Source organism: Tursiops truncatus, chromosome X (genome assembly GCF_011762595.2).
Source record: "Tursiops truncatus isolate mTurTru1 chromosome X, mTurTru1.mat.Y, whole genome shotgun sequence".
NCBI classification, from domain to species: Eukaryota; Metazoa; Chordata; class Mammalia; order Artiodactyla; family Delphinidae; genus Tursiops; species Tursiops truncatus.
In genome coordinates, this window is record NC_047055.1 from 2678975 (window position 1) to 2699753 (window position 20779).

General features: G+C 38.7%; 1 protein-coding gene across 1 annotated transcript in view; it reads left to right on the forward strand.

Moving 5' to 3' along the window:
• The window catches only part of GABRA3 (gamma-aminobutyric acid type A receptor subunit alpha3), a 151687-nt gene that overhangs the window by 46110 nt on the left and 84798 nt on the right, over positions 1–20779 (forward strand). The window contains exon 3 of the mRNA XM_019939255.3: positions 19600–19667. Coding sequence (XP_019794814.2) covers positions 19600–19667 — 68 coding nt within the window. The remainder of the gene's footprint in view (positions 1–19599; positions 19668–20779) is intronic.

Sequence of the window (20779 nt, forward strand, 5' to 3'; positions counted from 1 at the left end):
CCTTTGTTCTTCCCCTTCCCCAGCAAGTTACTTGAAGGCAGACACTGTGTCCTGTTAATTGCTCTCTTCCCCTGGAGTACTGAGCACAGAGTTTTGCCCATAGAAGAGGTATAGGGAAAACCAGGAATGGGATATAATTGATGTGATCCCATAGGCCTTGATTTTTGTCTCTGCTTTCTTTTCTCCTGATTCATATCTTTTGGTTGGGCACAAAGTTATTATACAGATAGTTCTCTCTTTTTTCTTTTGTGGCATCAACTTCCCATTATGCCTCACTTACCAAGGGTTGAAAACAGATTTCTTGTACCTGACCCCTCGCTGCTTTCTGTCTTGGATGCTTCGTCATTTCACTGTGTGAACTGTGGGTGGCAAGGTTCCAAATCAGCAGGAATACCTGCTTTGACTAGTTCCTATTCACTTTGCTCAACTTTCTTCAAGAGCTCAGTATAAAATTGTGATCTCTCACTCTTTTGTCTGATCTCCTGTTTGTGCTAGTGTCTTTCATTTGATTATCATCTTTTGATTTCATGCTTAATTCTTTTGCCTTCTTTCTCTTCTCTTAGTCATTAATCTCTCTGTTCCTCTGCTTTGAGTGCTTCAGCACTCATCATAGAAGCCTCCCTATGTTTTGGTCTAGTAGAAGTGCCATCAGCAGTTTAGAAGCCCATTCAGGTCTTATTCTTTCGTCAAAACTTAAATACCATTTCCATCATGAATTCTTCAAGCATGGGCTAGAAGACCTGAATTTATAACTTTATTTTGGCTCATTCTAGTTGAGTGACCTTAAGAAAGTCATTTGACCTCTCTAAGTCATCATGTCCCACCTTTGACAACAAAATGAGGGTAACCAGCACACATGATAGCTGCTCAGGAAACTTAACTCCTCTTCCAAATCCAATCCAGTAACAAATTCTGCCATCAAAACATCCAAAAATCTGACCAGTTCCCATCACCTCTATTGCTACCAGCTTGGTGTGAGCCACCATCATCTATCACCTGAATTATTACACAAGCCTCCTCTTGCTCGGGTGGCACCTGCTCAATGAGGCCTTTTTTTGCAATTGTATTTAAAATTTCTCATCCAAATTCCAGCTTTATTTTCCCTATAGCAACTATTGCATTACCATAGTTTACAAATATTTTATCTACTTTCCCCCACTTGAATGTAAGTTTTAGGAGTGCGGGGACTTTTTGACTCTTCGATTCACTGCCGAATTGCCAAATACTACCTAGTCCATAGTAAGTCCTCAATATTTGTTTAATGAATGAATACTTACCTCACAGGTTTATTGTGAGAAGCAAATGAAATAATATATACAAAAGTGTTTTCTAAAATTAAACACTGTAAACATGAGTTATCATTTTTATTGTTTCCCTCAGTAGGAATTGACCACTGCTTATCCAAACCTCATGTCTTTAGTAGGATCTGTGTAGCATTTACTTCTTTGCCTTTGGCAGGGGGGTTAGTTATTTAGGTGTCTGTATCATGGTTTTTCTCTCTCTGGAAAAAGTGAGGGCTCAGTGTTTCAAACTCAGGCTGGAATTCTTGGTGTCAAAGCTAGGTGGGGAATGACTAACTTTAGGGCTGCTGAATGTGCAGATAAGAAATATCTGAAAGAAAATACTCAGGAGTGAAATTGGCAGTGAGAGCCCAAGCAGACAATCCAACTGGTGCAGACTATGCCAAGAGTAATAAACTAGTTACCAGGCAACAGTATGGAAATCATAAGAGCAGTGCAAGAAAAGTAGATTTGCTGAGTGAGAAAAGAAGGAAAGGTAGAATATAGAACCTGGAGAGTTTTCTGAGTTATTGTTGCAAAGCTACACAGATATGCTATATATTACCTTCGGCCTTGCCTATGGGAGCTATTCACCGTTCTAAGCTGGTTCAGTACCACCTCTCTAACCCTTGCCATAGGTGGAATAAGACCGTTGTTTCCCTGGGGACACTAAATGGAAGGCTTGGATAGTCTTTGGTACATTCTGAAGGTGGGAGACATAGCACTGTGATGGCTTTTCTGGATGTATTCCACTGAACCAGGTATCAGAGCTGTTGAAGGCATTGTGTGTTTAACAACTCCTTTAAAAGATACTCCACTTTTCTGGATTATCCCAACTGATTCCTGAGAAAGAGACAAAATCTAGAAGAAAATAATGAAGAGTGGAAATGCCTGCAAGTCAGATGTAGAGTCAGAAGGCAACTAGATTGATGATTACTGTAATCCTGAAGGGCACAAGGGAGTTAATTGTCATCCAGCTTTGAGCACTGAGCTGAAATTTGGGCTGGTAATTCGTATCTATTGAAAGGAGGACCAAGTGTCATCTTGTGCCTTCTCAAGTCCAGTATTGGTCAATATACTCCTTATCCTAACCACTAGTCCAGCAGATATAATGAAAGTTCTTCTGGGAAACCTGGCTTGCTAAGGGAATGACCAGCTATCAGAATGCCACTTGTGGTAGTCATTGTGAGGAAAGCTACTGTTTTTATGGAAAGGTGTCTTTTGTCTGGAAGAGTGTAGGAATGTAAATTGATCAGTGGCAATATCACTGGGAGGTATAAGAAGTGTTGCAATTCTCAAAGACCCAGCTGATATGCTCAAAGCTAAGAGGAGGGGCTTCCCTGGTGGCGCAGTGGTTGAGAGTCCACCTGCTGACGCAGGGGACATTGGTTCGTGCCCCGGTCCAGGAAGATCCCACATGCCGCGGAGCGGCTGGGCCTGTGAGCCATGGCCGCTGAGCCTGCGCGTCCGGAGCCTGTGCTCTGCAATGGGAGAGGCCACAGCAGTGAGAGGCCTGTGTAACACAAAAAAAAAAAAAAAAAGAAAGAAAACTCAGAGGAGAGTGCAGACAGAAATGAGGTAGCTTGGTTGTCCGTGGAGGTAGAAGAGCACTTTCACAAACAGGATAAGAGTAAGCAGCAATGAGTGATGTCTTACCCCATTGGAATAAGAGGTCAGAGATTAAATCCAATAATGCTCAGGGAATATTGAGGGTTAGGGAAGGTTGCAATAAACTCTCAGGCCACAAAGGTGCCATAGATAGTGATATACTGTAAGGTGATGTTTCTGATTTGGGGCCACCAAAAGTCCCTGAGAGCCATACTCATTGGTATAAATGAGATTATTTGACTCAATAGAGTGGCATTGTGAAATGCCTAGATATAGGCTTTCTCTTTTAGAATATACATTGTTTGACGTTTTTGTTTTTGGTTTTTTTTGCACTCCATGCCTCCAAGTACTGTCTCTTATGTAAACCTGAGTATTTAGGTGATTCCACTGTGCATTGGTATGCCTCCTATGCATGCTAGACTACTTTAAGTAGACATGCAGGGTTAATACCAAATTTTCTATGACTACATAACAATCTGTCTCATCATCTTCAAGAGTCTAGGAGAGGACGTCATGAAGATTGTTAGTGGAGAAAATTGAAGATTAAACCATCCATCAACAGTATTGATCAAACCCAAGAATTGCTGAGTATATTTAATTGAATGTGGATAGAAAGCCCTCACTGCAGAATTACTGACATCTTGTTCAACATCACACAGAACCCATGACAGATAAGATGTGGCTCAGAAATTCCATCTCAGGACTAACAAATATGTATTTCTTCTGGTTGGCCCAGAGAAGATGCTGACATAAGTAGTTAAAAATAATTTAAATCAGGTATTCAAGGGATTTTGAGTTTTAAATGACAAACAGGAAGCTGTTCAAATATACTATTGTATCAAGAGGCATTTTTTTAAAAATATGGAGTCTATCAAGGTTAGAAAACAGCTGGGGTGTTACACAGATTCTTATTAGCATACTCCTCTTGGTGAAGATCTATCGGGAAAACTGCCTTCCAATCATCACTTTTCCTCTTATGCATAAGAGGACAAGTGCATTGAGATCAAAGTTGGTCAAGGACAGTTCACTTTGGAGTTTCTACAGGAGATGAGGTCCGAGAAGTGTTAGCAGAAGTATAGTCACCTGCCTATTCAGCATGGAGCCACTCACCATGGAGGTGGAAGGATATTGAACCCTGGGCCATAAATTTGGATATAGATCATTGCAGAGACCACTGGTTTCAGGAGTGAAGAAGTATATTCACCTGGCAGAAAGTTGAGCCTAAGATGCCAAATCTACTGCTCAGTCTTATTTATGATGAGAATGGGGAAGTGAGAGGTAAGGAAAGTCAGGAAGCAGGTTCTCTGCTTCCAAATCTCTTAACACCTCTTTTTAATGGTATATTGGTCTAGAATCCTTTGCAGTAGGATAATAGGCAGAGCTGACCTAGCATGGGAACTTCGGCAGCAGAAACCCAAAGTGAATTCGAGTGGTATAGGTCTTCTGGTACCTGCAGCCATAAAAGGCCAGGACCAAGAATAAATGCAGACATCAAATGACAAATAATAGCAGCCTCCCAACATTATTATTGTTTTATTTGGTCATTTCCTCATCCTTTAATGGGGATGGCTATCAGCAATATCTACTAGGGAGGTAGCCTTAGATCAGGTGGGGAACAGGGACAAGGTTTAGTCAATGAAGCTTGTTGGTATCTCTGAGTCTATCATTGATTTTACCTGACTCAAAACTCCATACTCAAGATCCTATACTATGAATGCCCCTTTACAATTTCCAAGTACTTTTTTCACATCTAGCATCTGTTATCTAATTTAATTCTCACAATGGAACTGTGAGGGGAGATATCGATATCTCTATTTTGCAGTGGTGGAACCTAAGACTAAAATGATTAAGGTAGTTTATTAGTCAATAAACAGTAGAGCCAGGGCCCAATCTCAGGGCCATTGGTTCCAAATACAAGGTTCTTTGTTTCTCATCACTGCTATGTTTGAGAGAAATAGTGAAGCAGGGTAAAAATGAACAGCACACCCTCACAGCCCCAGTCTGCCAATCTGTGAATGTCAGGGTTTGGTGGGAGACAGTATGTTTTCTAACAAAGGGTACTGAAACAAGCCATAACTATTTCAAAGCTGGATGTCAACTTAGAGGATCGCCCCTTATAAGAAAATAAAAAAGAGCAGGTTCTGGCTAATACTGATGTAAGAGGGAAAATATGAGAGTTTTCTGGTTTAACACTAAGATTAAGGAAGGACGGCTTGGCAGACAGTGTGTCTGGAAGATAAAATTCTTCTTAGTGGGGTCAAAAGGATAGGAAAACTGTAACCAAGACATGGGAGGAAAAATTGCTCATTTGAGTTGCAAAGTGAAGAAGTCTGATTCCAGGTAGAAAGACTGGGTTCTGCTCAGCTTAGCCAGGACCAACACATTAATTTATTCCACAACAAAGGGAATGAGACTACATCTCACTTGTAACACATTAATCTACAGTGATTGCAAAAGAGTCCCTATTGGAGATTTCTGAGGGAAATAAAGAATTTTATTCACTGAAAGATGCCTATTACAATACCATTAAGTCTAAATAGAACCACATTTCAAACACCGAATGGACATGCTTGCACATGTCTCTTTGTGCACATGTGTAAGGATTTCTTTTGAATATAGATCTATGAGTGGAATAAATGGGTTATAAGATATACACATCTCAACTTCAGCAAATATTTCCAAATTGCTCTCCAAAATGGTTTTACCAATTTACACTTCCTCCTAGCAGTGTATGAGAGTTCTCTTTGTTTCAGTTCTTAACCAGTACTCGGTACTCTCATGATCTTAAATTTTTGCTGGGCTGATAGCTGTGAATGGTACCTCTTTTTAATTTGCATTTCCCTCATTATCTAGTGATGTTGGATATCTTACATTCATTGGTTATTCAGGTTCTTTCTTTCATGAATTACATTTCCTATTTAGGTTAGTACACTTGAAATTAATATTTATATGTGGTATGAGGTAGCAATGTACTTTTTATATATGGGTAACCTGTAGTCTGGCACATCTTTCAATAGTACATGTTTTTCTCACTGATATATAATACCTGTCCTGCCATACATCAAGACTTCATGTATCCATAGGACAGTTTCTGGGTGTACTGTTCTGTTTCATTAGTTTTGATGTATAGACTCATTTCATTTCATTTCATTTATTTATTTATTTATTTTAACATCTTTATTGGAGTATAATTGCTTTACAATGGTATGCTAGTTTCTGCTTTATAACAAAGTGAATCAGTTATACCTATACATACGTTCCCATATCTCTTCCCTCTTGCGTCTCCCTCCCTCCCACCCTCCCTATCCCACCCCTCTAGGTGGTCACAAAGCATCGAGCTGATCTCCTTGTGCTATGCAGCTGCTTCCCACTAGCTATCTATTTTACATTTGGTAGTGTATATATGTCCATACCACTCTCTCACTTTGTCACAGCTTACCCTTCCCCCTCCCCATATCCTCAAGTCCATTCTCTAGTAGGTCTGCGTCTTTATTCCTGTTTTGCCCCTAGGTTCTTCATGACCATTTTTTTGTTTGTTTTTTAGATTCCATATATATGTGTTAGCATACGGTATTTGTTTTTCCCTTTCTGGCTTACTTCACTCTGTATGACAGACTCTAGGTCCATCCACCTCACTACAAATAACTCAATTTCATTTCTTTTTATGGCTGAGTAATATTCCATTGTATATATGTGCCTCATCTTCTTTATCTATTCATCTGTTGATGGACACTTAGGACAGCTACATGTACAAGAATGAAATCAGAGCACTCCCTAACACCATACACAAAAATAAACTCAAAATGGATTAAAGACCTAAATGTAAGGCCAGACACTATCAAACTCTTAGAGGAAAACATAGGCAGAACACTCTATGACATAAATCACAGCAAGATCCTTTTTGACCCACCTCCTAGAGAAATGGAAATAAAAACAAAAATAAACAAATGGGACCTAATGAAACTTAAAAGCTTTTGCACAGCAAAGGAAACCATAAACAAGACGAAAGAACAACCCTCAGAATGGGAGAAAATATTTGCAAGTGAAGCAACTGACAAAGGATTAATCTCCAAAATTTACAAGCAGCTCATGCAGCTCAATATCAAAAAAACAAACAATCCAATCCAAAACTGGGCAGAAGACCTAAATAGACATTTTTTCAAAGAAGAAATACAGATTGCCAACAAACACATGAAAGAATGCTCAACATCATTAATCATTTGCAAATCAAAACTACAATGAGATATCATCTCATACCTGTCAGAATGGCCATCACCAAAAAATGTACAAACAATAAATGCTGTAGAGGGTGTGGATAAAAGGGAGCCCTCTTACACTGTTGGTGGGAATGTAAATTGGTACAGCCGCTATGGAGAACTGTATGGAGTTTCCTTAGAAAACTCAAATATTCTTTTACTGTTTTGATCGATGTACTTTTATAGTAAATCTTGAAACATTGAAATCCTATAATAGAGTTCTCCAAATTAAGAATGCATTAAAAATTTTGTTTTGGCTATTTAGCTCTTTTGCCTTTCCATACAAATTTCAGAATCCATGAATTTCTACCAAAAAACCCTTAGATTTTATTTAGGACTGTGTTTAATCTGTAGAATTGTTTAGGAAGAATTGACTCTGCCTTAGCTTCCACTTCCCCTTTATAGTGAGATCTGAAATTCAGCCAGATGTGAAAGTTTAGGTTCTTCTCAAGCCTTTTCTGAGCATATGTCAAGCCCTGGGCATGTGCGTGGACTTATCAATCCCTTGGTATATGTTGGAAGTTTATAAAAATCCTTATTCACCCAAGTATCTCCTTTTCTAAACTTTTTCTTCTCAGGCTTTTCAGTCTTTCTATTGCTTGTCCCAGCTCTTATCCCTAGCCCCAGGCTGCTGCTGTCAATATTTTTGTCTTTAAATGCTTTTGACAATGCCTCTCAGGAAGCAGCCCCAACACTAGGAATGATCCCATTTGAGTGAAACAAAGTCAAGCCATTGCATCCCTCTTTCAAAAAGGGGTTAAGGGTTTCGACCTGCCATTCAGAATAAGATTTATATTGCTCTTTCTGGCAATGGGAACCTGTAACAGGAGTGTGGGCTGACATCTTTATGGCTGCTGCCGCTCTGGGGGTTGTGGGATATAGGTGGGTGAAGTACCTTTTTTTTTCATCACATATTCCCCTGGTGGATATAAGTTTTTGACTAGATTCTAGAGTTCTGTAAAATTTGATTCTGACAGTTTTTCCAAGCTTATTAGTTGTTTTTATGGAGAGAGAGAGTCCTAGATTTCCTTACTCTGCCACTTTTGGTGACATTACTCTTCTATTTTTCCTGATATTCATAGTTTTTGTCTTTTTGTTGTTTGGTCAGTCTGACTAGAGGTTTGTCAATTTTTTTCAAGGAACCAGTTTTTAATTTCACTGATTTCCTCTATCGTTTTTCTATTTTTAATTCTACTTTCTTTTAAATGTGTTTCTTTTTTTATATTTCTAGTTATTGAGATGGAAGCTTAGCTTATGGACTTTTTGAGTCTTCTTTTTTCCTAAAGTAGATATTTAATGCTATACATTTCCCTCTATGTATTTCTTTATGAGCATCCCACAGCTTTGATGTGTTGTATTTTTATTTTTATTGAGTTCACTATATTTTGAAACATCACTTATGACTTCTTTCTTGATCCATGGGTTATTTAGAAGAGTGTTCTTTAATGTCCAAATATTAGGAAAGGTATTTTTCTGTATTAATTACTATTTTTATTCTTTTATGGTTACTGATCATAGTTTATATGACTTTAGTTCTTTTAAATTTGTTAAGGTTTGTTTTATGGGCTATCTTGGTGAATGTCCCAATGTACTTGAAAAAATTGGATATTCTTCTGTTGGGGGTAGAGTGTTCTATAAATGTCAATTAGGTGACACTGGTTGATAATATTGTTCAGGTCTTCCTGAACATTTACTAATTTTGTCTGTACACATTCTATCAATTGTTGAAAGAGGAATATTGAAGTATCCAACAATAATTTTGGAGTTTTAAATTTCCTATTTGAATTCCATCAGTTTCTGTGTCATATATTTTGAAGTTCCATTGTTGGATATCACATTTAGCCTTGTAATATCTTACTTGTGATTTAATTATGTAAATCCCTCTTCATCTTTGGTAATTTTCCTTGTTCTACAGTATAGTTCTTTGATTTTAATATAGCCACCACATCTCTCTTTTGATTAGTGTTTACATTATATATATTTTCCATTCTTTTAATATATTTATATCTTTATATTTATAGTGGGCGTCGTATACACAGAATATGTTTGGCTCTTTTTTTTCCAATCTGACAATCTCTGGCTTTGTATGTTTAGACCACCTACAATTAATATATTTATTGACATGGTTATGTTTAGATTCATCATTTTATTATTTGTTTGTTTGTCCCCTCTGTTTTTATGTTAATCTATTTTCCTTTTACTGAATATTTTTGAAATATTTGAACATCTTTATTTTATCTATTGCCTCTTTAGAAATATTTCTTTATGAGATTCATTGGTTGCTATAGGGATTACCATTTTCACAGCTAAGGTTTCACAGTCTTCTTGGAGTTAATATTGTTCCACTTCCAGTAAAGTGTAGAAAGTAGTCTTGTAACAATATCAGTCCATTGCCCATCCAAAGTACCTTTATGTTATGGGTGTCTTAACTATTATATCAACATTCATTAAAACCCACATGAGACAATGTTTGAATTTTTTATTTCAGCAGTCATAACTATTTTAAAGAACGTAAGAAAGAACAATTTTTTTAACATATATCCAAAATTTCCATATCTGTTGTTCCTCCTTTATTCCTGACAATCTAATTTCCCCCCAGCATTACTTCCCTTAAGCCTGAAGAACTTTTGTAGAATTTCTTATAGAATAACTCTGCTGGTAACAAATTCCCTTGTCTTTTTAAATCTCAGAATGTCTCCTGAAGCTTTTTTTTTACACCTTTATTGGCATATAATTGCTTTACAATGTTCTGTTAGATTTTGCTGTATAACAAGGTGAATCAGCTATATGTATACATACATCCCCATATCCCCTCCCTCTTTAGCCTCCCTCCCACCCTCCCTGTCCCATCCCTCTAAGTGGTCACAAAGCACCGAGCTGATCTCCCTGTGCTATGCAGCTGCTTCCTACTAGCTAGCTATTTTACATTTGGTAGTGTATATGTCAATGCTACTCTCTCACTTCGTCCCAGCTTCCCCTCCCCCACTGTGTCCTCAAGTCCATTCTCTATGTCTGTGTCTGTATTCCTGTCCTGCCCCTAGGTTCATCAGAACCATTTTATTTTAGATTCCATATATATGTGTTAGCATACGGTATTTGTCTTTCTCTTTCTGACTTACTTCACTCTGTATGACAGACTCCAGGTCCATCCACCTCACTACAAAGAACTCAATTTCGTTTTTTATGGCTGTAATATTCTGTTGTATATATGTGCCACATCTTCTTTATCCATTCATCTGTCAACGGACACTTAAGTTGCTGAAGCATATTTTTATTGGGTATAGAGTTCTGAGGTTAACAGTTCTTTTCTTTAAGCATATTAAAGATTCTGTTTCACTATTGTCTGTGAATTGATGATATAGCTTCAGTCTTTCAAGTAGTTGTTCCCCTTCATAGACTGTGTGATTTTCCAATACCTTCTTTCAAGATTTTCCTTCATCTTTGGTATTTAGCAGTTTGATTATTATATGTCTAGGCAATCATTTCTTCTTCTTTTTTTTTCTTTTCTGTTTAGGGCCTGTAGAATGGCTTGATTCTGTAAACTTATGTGTTCTACCAAACTTGGAAAGTTTCTGAGCACTATTTCTTCAGATACATTTTTTCTTTACTAATTTCTTTCCCCTCTCTTTCTGGAATTCCAATGCTCTATGTGTTGGACATTATCATATCATTCAGCATAGCCCTGAGTTTCTGTTGATATTTTTTCAGACATTTTTGTTGCTATTCTTCACATTGGATAATTTCTGTCAATCACCAATTTCACTGACTCTTTCCTTTGTCATCTCCATTCTGCTATTGAGACCATCCAGTGAATTTTTTATTTTGGTAATTGCATTTTTTATTGCTAAATTTTCAAATTGGTTATTTTTATATTTCCTAATTTTTCTGTGAAAACTTCATTTTTCTGTTTATTTTAAATGTATTTTCATTTACCTCATGGAGCTTAGTTATAATAACCATTTAAAAATCTTTGACTGAAATTTTCAACATTTGAATCATGTTACAGTTGACATTTGTTGATTGTCTTTTCCCTTGAGAATTGGTAACATTTTTCTGGTTCTTTCTAAGTAAAATAATACTGAATTGTATTCTGGAAATTTTGACTATTATGTGGAGTCTTAGTCCTGTTATAATGCTTTGGAGAATGTTGAATTTTTTTTTCTTATTTGTTTTAGCAGACAATCAACTTGGTTAAAAAGCAAGGTCTGCCTTGCTTTCTATGGGTGGTGATGCCCATCTCTTTCAGTTTTCAAAGCCTTTGCTATGATGCATTTGGTTTATGTCACACACGTATCACTGAGGGGATAGCCCTAAGGCTTGGTCCGTGGTTTACATATTAATTCATAGTTCAATTATCAAAATCTTTGCTATGTGGTTTTGAGTCTGTCCTATATTTGTGCTATTCAGGATTAGTGTGAAATTTAGGTGGTGGTTTAAATCATAGTGTACTTCTCAAAGCCTTTGGCATGCTGCCTTGAGTCTGTCCTAGGCATGTGCTTAAGGGTAAACCTATGATTTGTGAGGGTTCATATAAAGAATTAGTGGATCCTCTTCTTTAACCCTCTATACTCTGGGATTCCCCACACTCTGTGGTGTACAGTGGTCTTTTCCCCTAGTTTTCTGGCAAGACAGATTTTTAAAATCAGAGTTTTAGCTGTTCGTGCCACTGTCCCACTATGCAGCTTTGCCTTTAAGGCAGAACTGCAAGAGAAAAGAAGAAGAAAAAAGAAAAACAGGAAACATATTTCCCTGTGGGTTGCTTCTCCAAGTCTTGATGCCCCTCTATAATCTACCTGTTCTTTTTTACTTTGCAGAGTCCTTGGGTAGTTGCTTTTATATTTCGTCCAGAGATTTTCATTTATAATCATTGGGAGAGAAAGGCTGTAATGCACTTATTCCACCATGCCAGAAACCAGTTTAGTTTTATTTTAAGTTTAGTTTTTCACCCTCTTTTTCTTACTGTCCTGTGGTTTTTTAGTTTGCTTCTACTCTGATCCCTGTTCCAAACTGGACTTATAACAGTATTTTTGAAGTTTCTTCTCCATTGTGATATTGCAGATCCATTCCTGGTCCAACAAGCCACTTAGATCAATTTCTAATCCCAAGACTATGTCTTTGTAGATTATGTCATCCCCACCCCCCCCCAGCCCATGCCTGCTGCCTCAAACAGAGTCATACCCTGGGCATCAGTTCATCTTCACTTTTTCTAGCCTCTCTACAAGGAGAGCCCCAGCTCTGACCAACGAGTACTCAGCCTGCTTCTATTCTCCTCTTTTGTACAGAGAAATATTTTAGTTTCTTTTACTTTACTTCTTATTTTCAGACCCAGATCTCTGGCTTCAGTATTACTTACAACTTTGATTTGTGTCTGTTCCATGATATTTTGATCTTTTATTTGGAACAATTGTATCTTTTTTATTATATCATTTATATTTTATCTCTCATTATAATGTGTTTATTACCTGTGCCATCTTATCTGGAAGTTCCAAACATTTCTTAAGAATGACAGTGTATGTGCCTCTGGTAGCCTCTTCTAATCTATTATGGCCAATATTTTTAATGTTGGAATCATAACAAAATGGATTCCCTTTTTTACAGATAAAGAAATTAAGGTATAGTTAACTTGAGGTAGGACCAGGATTAACCCAAGTCTCCAGAGTCCTATACCAAAGTTTTTTCCACTTATTAATTTTATGTCTAAGCTAAAAATCAGCAGACCCTGGAAAAATACCAGAGCATCCTTGTAACATTTTAGAATATTTCAGCTGTTTTAAAGATTCTATTGCTTTTCCCCTGACTTTCAGCTTGTTCTGGCTCAAGGATGTGCCTTTAGAGTGGAGAAGACATTGTGTAGTTGGCCTCCAACTTATTTCTTGGTCATTATTTGAGCACTGCTTCAAATTCCCTCTCTAATTTTGTTATAATATTGCCCCAAGGAAATACTACTAGCTCTTGGAAGTGACCTCTATTTTCCACACATCTGCCCATCATTTTCTCTGGAGCTACAAATCCTAATATTGCCTTTGATCCCCATCACAAGGAAGGGATGTCTCTAGAAAGGTCTGAGGGCAAAGATATTCTAGGAAGGCCCTTCTGTAGACCTATATTAATGCCACTAGAAGCACTGAGCACAGCAACCTGTTCTGAGAAAAGCCTGGTTATTATTACTTTTTTCCTACCTCTTTACTACATTAATGCTTATTTCTTGTTTTTGCCACTGCCCTATCTCTTCTTCAGTTCTAATTTAGTGCCTCTGATCTACTCTGGGCTTAGAAACCACAAGACCAAAGAAACAGAGCATAGTTTTTGAAATGGATTTTAGGGATCTCTGTGCTGAAACTTCATATTCTAGTTAAGGAAACCTAGGCTCAAGGAGATAACAGTCTCATTCACAATCATAGTAGCTTGTCAGTATCACTACTTGACCTGTACCAAGATCTTCTGAAATCAGGTTCAATGCTTTTTCCACTACACGCTGGGTAAGTATTGAGCTAGGTAACAAATAATAGGTGTACAGGAAAGGGAAAAGGAAAAGTTGGAGGAGGGAAACATCTAGAATGAGTGACAGACAAATGATACCATTTGAACTGACACTTGAAATATGTGTTGGTACTTTACAAATTAAATGTTAAATGCCAGATTAAAGAATGAGATAATGGTGAGGAAGATGAAATGCTGAGGATGATAGCCCAGGAATCAGTGTTTTTGTGGAACCGGTGAATGAAGTGGAGTGATCTGAATGGTGTGTACTGCCCACCAACTGTAACTGGCTTGGGACTGAAAGATGAATTTTGGGGGTGCATTAAGACTGAACTTCTTGCTGGTGTTTTGTTATAAACATATGTTTCATGTAGCTAGCTATTAAGATTTGCTGTACATTCCAGGTGCCAGACACTAGATGAAGTAGCATAAACACAGTGCCAGACCTCTAGCCTACCAAATGTCAAAAGTTATGAGCTTTGCCCAGACAGCCTGCAAAAGGGGGTATGAGTCAATTGCAGAGCTTAGATTAGAACTTAGGACCTCTAATGCAGAGTTTTGTCATATCTGCTTCCTTAAGCCATCTGTCTGTGATTCCTCTGAAGAGCTTATCTGTGATTAATGCTATGGTGTGTGTGTGTCACTGAGTACTTACAGTATCTCAGTCCCCAAGGCTTGTAAAAGACAAATGAAAAGGCCATTAACAGAACAGAGTACTCCAGCTCTCAGATCTCCGAGAGGTTCTCCATAAGTCATTGTAGCCCACTCCCTAAATCCATGTTGCTAGCAGACCCAGCGAGTCACATGGAAGCTCATTTCTAGTAGCTTAGTCTCTCTTCAAGATGAAAAGTGTACACAATAACAAACACTTATTCTCTAAAATTCCCAGTGATATGGAAGTAGGAAAACATAAAAGTCAGGACTTTGTTCTTTTAGTCAAAGTCCCAATCCTTAAAACCTCACTATTGTCAGGAAGACTGTTATTGGGAAGGATTGAAGAGTCCGTCACAGCCTGTAATGAGATAACGGGGTATGGTTGGCTTTTGTTCATATCATTCATCTTATGATCCTGTCTAATAGCACTGTGACAAAGTTTCATCACAAAACATATTTCAGAGTGCCAGTAAAAAATTCAGACCCAATCCAGAGGAAAGTGAATGTGGGATAGTGAGGTTGCTTAAAACCATGTCAAAAGAGGGGAGACACAAAGGAAGTCAGGATATTTAATCTGGAAAGGAACAAGAAGAGAAGACTTAGGTGTACCATGATCACTTTCCTTCAATCTTTGAACGTCTTTAACTCTCAAAAGAACAAGAAGCGGATTTTGTTGTGTGGATCCAAAGGGCACTACTAAGACCGATGTTTATGTGTGTGCTGGAGTGGAGAAGCTAGAGTTGGGGAAACTACTCTGGTTTCTGCTCAGAGGAGAAAATTCATAGCTTCTTGGGGATCTATTTTAATTCAAACTAGAAAATACAGTTTGTATGAGCAACATAGTCAATATAAACACAGTGATCACTTGCTGATTGGCGTATCTTTACTCTTTCAGATCAAAAGCAAGCTGGAATGACATTAGGAACTGGTTGATAAGTTCCCCACCAATGGGAGTCCCACTGAGGGCTAAGGGCATGTGTGTTTAGCTTCCAATACCACAGTAAATTTGCAAAAGGAAAAGATAATTCTATTCACCTTTGGTTTCAGAAGGTAATATTGGAAGGAAATTGGATCTCCAAAGTAAATAAAAAAGAACCAAGGAGCATTGGGAAATATTTGTTAAAAAAAGAAAAAGGAAAAAAAACCTCATTTCCAAATTAAATCATTTTTCACATTTGAAAAATGAGAAGGCTGTGAACAAGGGCTAGACTATGAACTGTAGCCCTAACCAGTTTTAGTCTAATTCACTGGTCTTTTCATTTAATTAAATGAAATAGCAAACTTCTAATCATTCCTTCACACAGAGGAGCTAGAGTGGTGGGTGGATACTCTCTTCTTTGTCTGGGACTGAGGACCTTAGACTTCTGGGTGAGTTCTGTCCACTTGGCCTTATGGGTATCTCATATGGTCTTGCCTCTGGAATAGTATTAAGCAGCAGCAGCAGGTAACATATATTGAAAACTGGATTTATTCTAACTATTGGTCTCAATACTGTCTCCTTAAATCCTCAGAGCAATTCTGAGGTACGTGCTATCATTATCCCAATTTTCCAGATGAATAAACAGGCATAGAGAAGTTAAGTGACAAAAGGCGCACAAAGTGTAAATGGCAGAACCTAAATTCAAACTCAGTTAGTCATGCTTTCAATCACTGTACATTACTTCTGCAGGGTACTTCTGTGTGTTGTCACATACCCTGCTCCAAGGCAGCTGGATTTCCTAGTCAAAAAATGGGATTTAGTCATTGGGGCTTTGTGGTCCCTGTGTGCAACACTGGGGGAATGTCAATATACACTACCAATGTAAAGAGATAGCTAGTGGGAAGCAGCCACATAGCACAGGGAGATGAGCTTGGTGCTTTGTGTCCACCTAGAGGGGTGGGATAGGGAGGGTGGGAGGGAGATGCAAGAGAGAGGAGATATGGGGATATATGTTTATGTATAGCTGATTTACTTTGTTATACAGCAGAAACTAATACACAATTGTAAAGCAGTTATACTCCAATAAAGATGTTAAAAAAATTTTTTGATGTGGACCATTTTCTTAAAGTCTTTATTGAATTTGTTACAATATTGCTTCTGTTTTATGTTTTGGGTTTTTTGGCTGCAAGGCTTGTGGGATCTTAGCTCCCCAACCAGGGAACAAACCCACACCCCCTGCATTGGAAGGTGAGGTCTTAACCACTGGATCCCCAGGGAAGTCCCAATGGGTGTCTTTTAAATGACAGTGAACAGTTGAGAGAGAGGAGGAATACCTTATTTGCATTAAACCTTGTTGGGTTGCACCCTCCAGACCTGCAAGCCCTGTACTTTCCCAGCCTCGAGACCAAAGAAAGAGCCTGGAGTCAGCGACAGAGACATCAATGGTTTCATGGATAAGGTGAATCTTCCTTGTCTGAACCAAGGTCCTGGAGTGACACCCCACCATGTGCAGCAGAGATGGGCAGGATTTGGTGGCAGTCTTCACTCCCAGGTGGGATGGGGAGGGAGGTTACCAGTTACAGGAGTATTGACTTTAGGTCGGTGCTTATTGGTTGCCAGGGAAACCAGTAGAGGGGTTCACCCCTCACTGCCCCTTTGATAAATCATCATAGTGGAGATAATTCTGATCTAAAGATTAGATCATTAGCTGGGGCCAGAGACAAGTACATAGGCATTTACTGATTAGGCCCTATGATTGAGGGAAGGTCAGTCATGTGAGTGGGTGTAGGTGAAGCAGGGACTGGTGGAGCAGGGGATGTACAGAGAGCAAGAGAACAGCCACATTGGGTGGCCTGATCATACAAACCTCCTACCTTCCTCAGGCAGCAGAGAAAACTTGCCTTTTACTACCATTGGGCACCTTTAGTCAGATGCTTTTTGCTTGGCCCTGCGTTCAGAGTTCCTAGTTAGAGCAGAGAGAAAATTCAAATTTGTTTGATACCAAACCCTCATTGTACAAGAGAAAAGCCAAAAGAAGAAAAGTCTTAAGGCATTCAGCAAGTCGGACAGAGATCCAGAACGCAAGCCTTCCCATCCCAGTCAAAGACTCTTCCTTTTCTACCTACAGTGACTCCATTCTCCTCTTAGAGCTAGAGCAGTCTCCTGACTTTATCACCACTATCTCTCTTCTTTTTCTCCTATAGTCTGGGTCCCCTGTTTTGTTTTTGTTTTTGTTTTGGCTGTGCCAAGTGGCATGTGGGATCTTAGTTATCCAACCAGAGATCGAACCCACATCCCCTGCAGTGGAAGAACAGAGTCGTAACCACTGGACTGCCAGGGAAGTCCCTGGGCCCCCTGTTTTGAATCTGCATAGGTATCTTACAGTTTTACAGTTAAATTGGTTTAGAAAGTTGTTCTGTATCTAACTATGTCCTGCCTGGAATATTGGATTCAAATGTAATTGTGGTCTCTCCCATTAATTAATTAATTTTGTTTTATGTACTTTGGGGTATGGCAATGTTTCCCCAGCCAATGAATCTGGTAGTGTATCTGAAGAGACAAGTGTTTAGGGGGCATGTTCTGCATTCTGAAGTGTTGTCTCTTGTCCTTGAAGCACAGAAATATCTCTGAGGGAAGACTGTGCTCTAGATGAGAGCCCAAATATTTAAAACACAACTCTAGCTTCAGAGACATGTTATTTGCTGATTAAGCTTGGAAGTAGATAGATTGTGTGTTTTGGTGAATTGACTACAGTGTCGATTATTATTAAATGATACTCATAGTCTCTTTTGAAAATGGAATGTTTGTGGATGTGTACAGTGGCCTTAAGTATACTTTGTGCCTGTGTAGGGGAATAATGTATTAAGAGCCTAAGAGATGGCTCTGGAAAATGTGAAGTCAATAAGACATAAAGTACATCTGGGCTAGGACCCAGGACTGGATGAATATAGTGGATATGCTATGAATGGAGTATGTGTGTCCATTACCTCTCCATGGGAAAAAAGAAATAGTGTAATGTATAGCACAGGGAATATAACCAATATTTTACAATAACTTTAAATGGAGCATAATCTATAAAAATGTCAAATCACAATATTGTACCCTTAAAACTAATATAATGTTTTAAATCAACTATACTTCAATTAAAAAGGAAATATAAAATTTAAAAATTAAAAAAATACTGCCATAGACTGCAGTAACCAGCCTCATTATAGTATACATATATCAAGTCCTATGTGGGCTTTATTGGTATTAGCTGCGTTACTTGTGTGCTCTACTGGGGTCAGGTGTGCTGGGCTGGAGTGGATCTTGTTTGAATTTAGTGTAATGATGAGGTGTTTGGTAGGCTGTAATTGACTTTGCTAAGGTGAGGTAGGCTACCCTGTACTCTGAGGTATGCTTGAGTGGGTGAGCTAGTCTGAGCTGCAATGGGGTAAACAGGGATGACAGAAGGAGGAAAAGAGAAACTTAGCAGTGCAATAACTTCACTTCTCTGAGTATCATTTTCCAACTTGGCAAATATATATGTGATGAGATTCATCCATTAATACCGAAAATGTTCAGTGAGCACCATCTCAATAACAGGCTCCTTTTCTATGTACTGAGGATACAGAGATAACAAAACAGGGACACTGCCCTTCAGGAGCTCTTGGGTTATGTGGCAAGGCAGATGAGTAAATACACAGTTGCAAGAGAAAAAAATGCAAAGAGAGTGTATCAGGTGATATCAATCATCTCCAAATCTCAGTCACTTAACCCAACAAAAGTACTTCTCATTGATGCAAAGTCTATTGTGGATCCAGGCAACTCTCCAGTGCCGTTGTCCTCCAAGTGTTGGGTCATCATTCCAGGCTGTTTCAATCTTATAGTAGCTCCATATTAACATATGTTTCCATGGTGACCATGGCAGGTAGGGTCTTGCGTTGGACATTAATTGTTGCAGCCAGGGAGGGACATATATTACTTCCTCCTACAACCAAAACCAGTCACACATCCCTTCCGTACTTTAGGAGTACAATCATCCTACATTCCTGAAAGTGGAAAAGGGTTGGCTCTTGGAACATTTGTAACCTACCACAGGTAGGGATAATCCCAGTGTGAGAGCCCAGCAGGTGTGAATGTTAGAGATCTCGAAGGGCTCTCACTAAGCTTTGGAGTTTGGAGGTTCTGCCGCCATTCTCAATGTTACCTAAAGGGATGGATTTTGTTCCTGTGCCTAGCATATTCTCTGTGAAGAAATAGTACAAGTGAGAGTTTTTTAAGGGGTTTTCCTATGATTGTACCAAGTATCCTTTCTTAGAAGTAACAAGTTTGCTATCATTTGGAGTACTGCCCTGGACTCTCTCTGAGCTAAGGCAACAGTCTTTCATAACACTCTGCTTTTCTACTTTCTTTCAACCAGATGCAGTGACTGAAGTTAAGACTGACATCTACGTGACCAGTTTTGGCCCTGTGTCAGACACTGACATGGTAAGTATAGTTTCTGCAAAGGTAAAAGTGAAAGATGATGCAACAGATCAAAGAAAATAAATTGAGGTTTTCCTATGGCAGGGCCTTCGAGCTATATTCTAAGGAGAAGTCTTGTCTCATGAATGCCCTACCCTCATCATCCTACATTTAGCTAAATCCATCTTTTGCCCTGCTCTTCCCACCTATTCACATATCAAGCATATATCCCCCACCAGGAGTACCTTTCCCTTCTATAACATCTCTTTCAAAATTCAGCTTTTCTCCCTATCCTCAATTAAACTTTGTCTGACCTCACACTTCACATTTCAGTACCACACGCATATCAGCACATATAGGTCATGTGAGGAGTGCACATGGTGGGGACTCTCAGTCTAGCAACTGGTAGTGTCATTCAAGAAGTCCATCCCCCCCCAAAATAGTAGAAGTCCATTCCTTGCAAACAAGCCCTATTCAATGGGGAAGTGGATAGACCATGGTGATGTAAAGTGTTTGGAGGAAGAGTCAAACCTACTAGAAACAGGTCCTTCTACAGATGTGAGGATGAAGAAAGCATCAGAACAGATTCAAGGAATAGGGTAGTGCACAGCAGAACTAGCAAGGGGATGACTCATGAGACATCTACAAGGACTTCCCCTTCTCCTACCATTCTCCCTTTCTGCCAAAGCAAGGCATGCAGTGGAGAGTTGAGGCAGGAGACCCTGTCCTAATGGGGCATCTGATCAATATCTACTTCAGATACCAAATATCGTCATTTGAAAAATTATCATGAAGGGACACAAAGAAGCTATTATCTGCTCAGTATGTCAGACAGTGATTAGATGCTCCAAAAAGGTTTGTTGAATGAGTGACTTTGTGTTTAAAATCTTAGAATCAGAAAAACTATGTTCAAAAATATGAAATATCCATGCTCACTACATAGATTTTTTTCTTTATCTTCAGTGGGACTACTACTTAGCAGGGGACAAAGCTTATTTAGATCTGTTGGGTAACTACAAGCAGTTGTGTAGTGTCATGATAGAGTTTTTTCCTATAGGTAATACAGAGTCATTGAGTGGGTTAGACTAGGGCAGTAAAAATATACATGTGTTGTTTTAGAATGATTGATCTGGCAG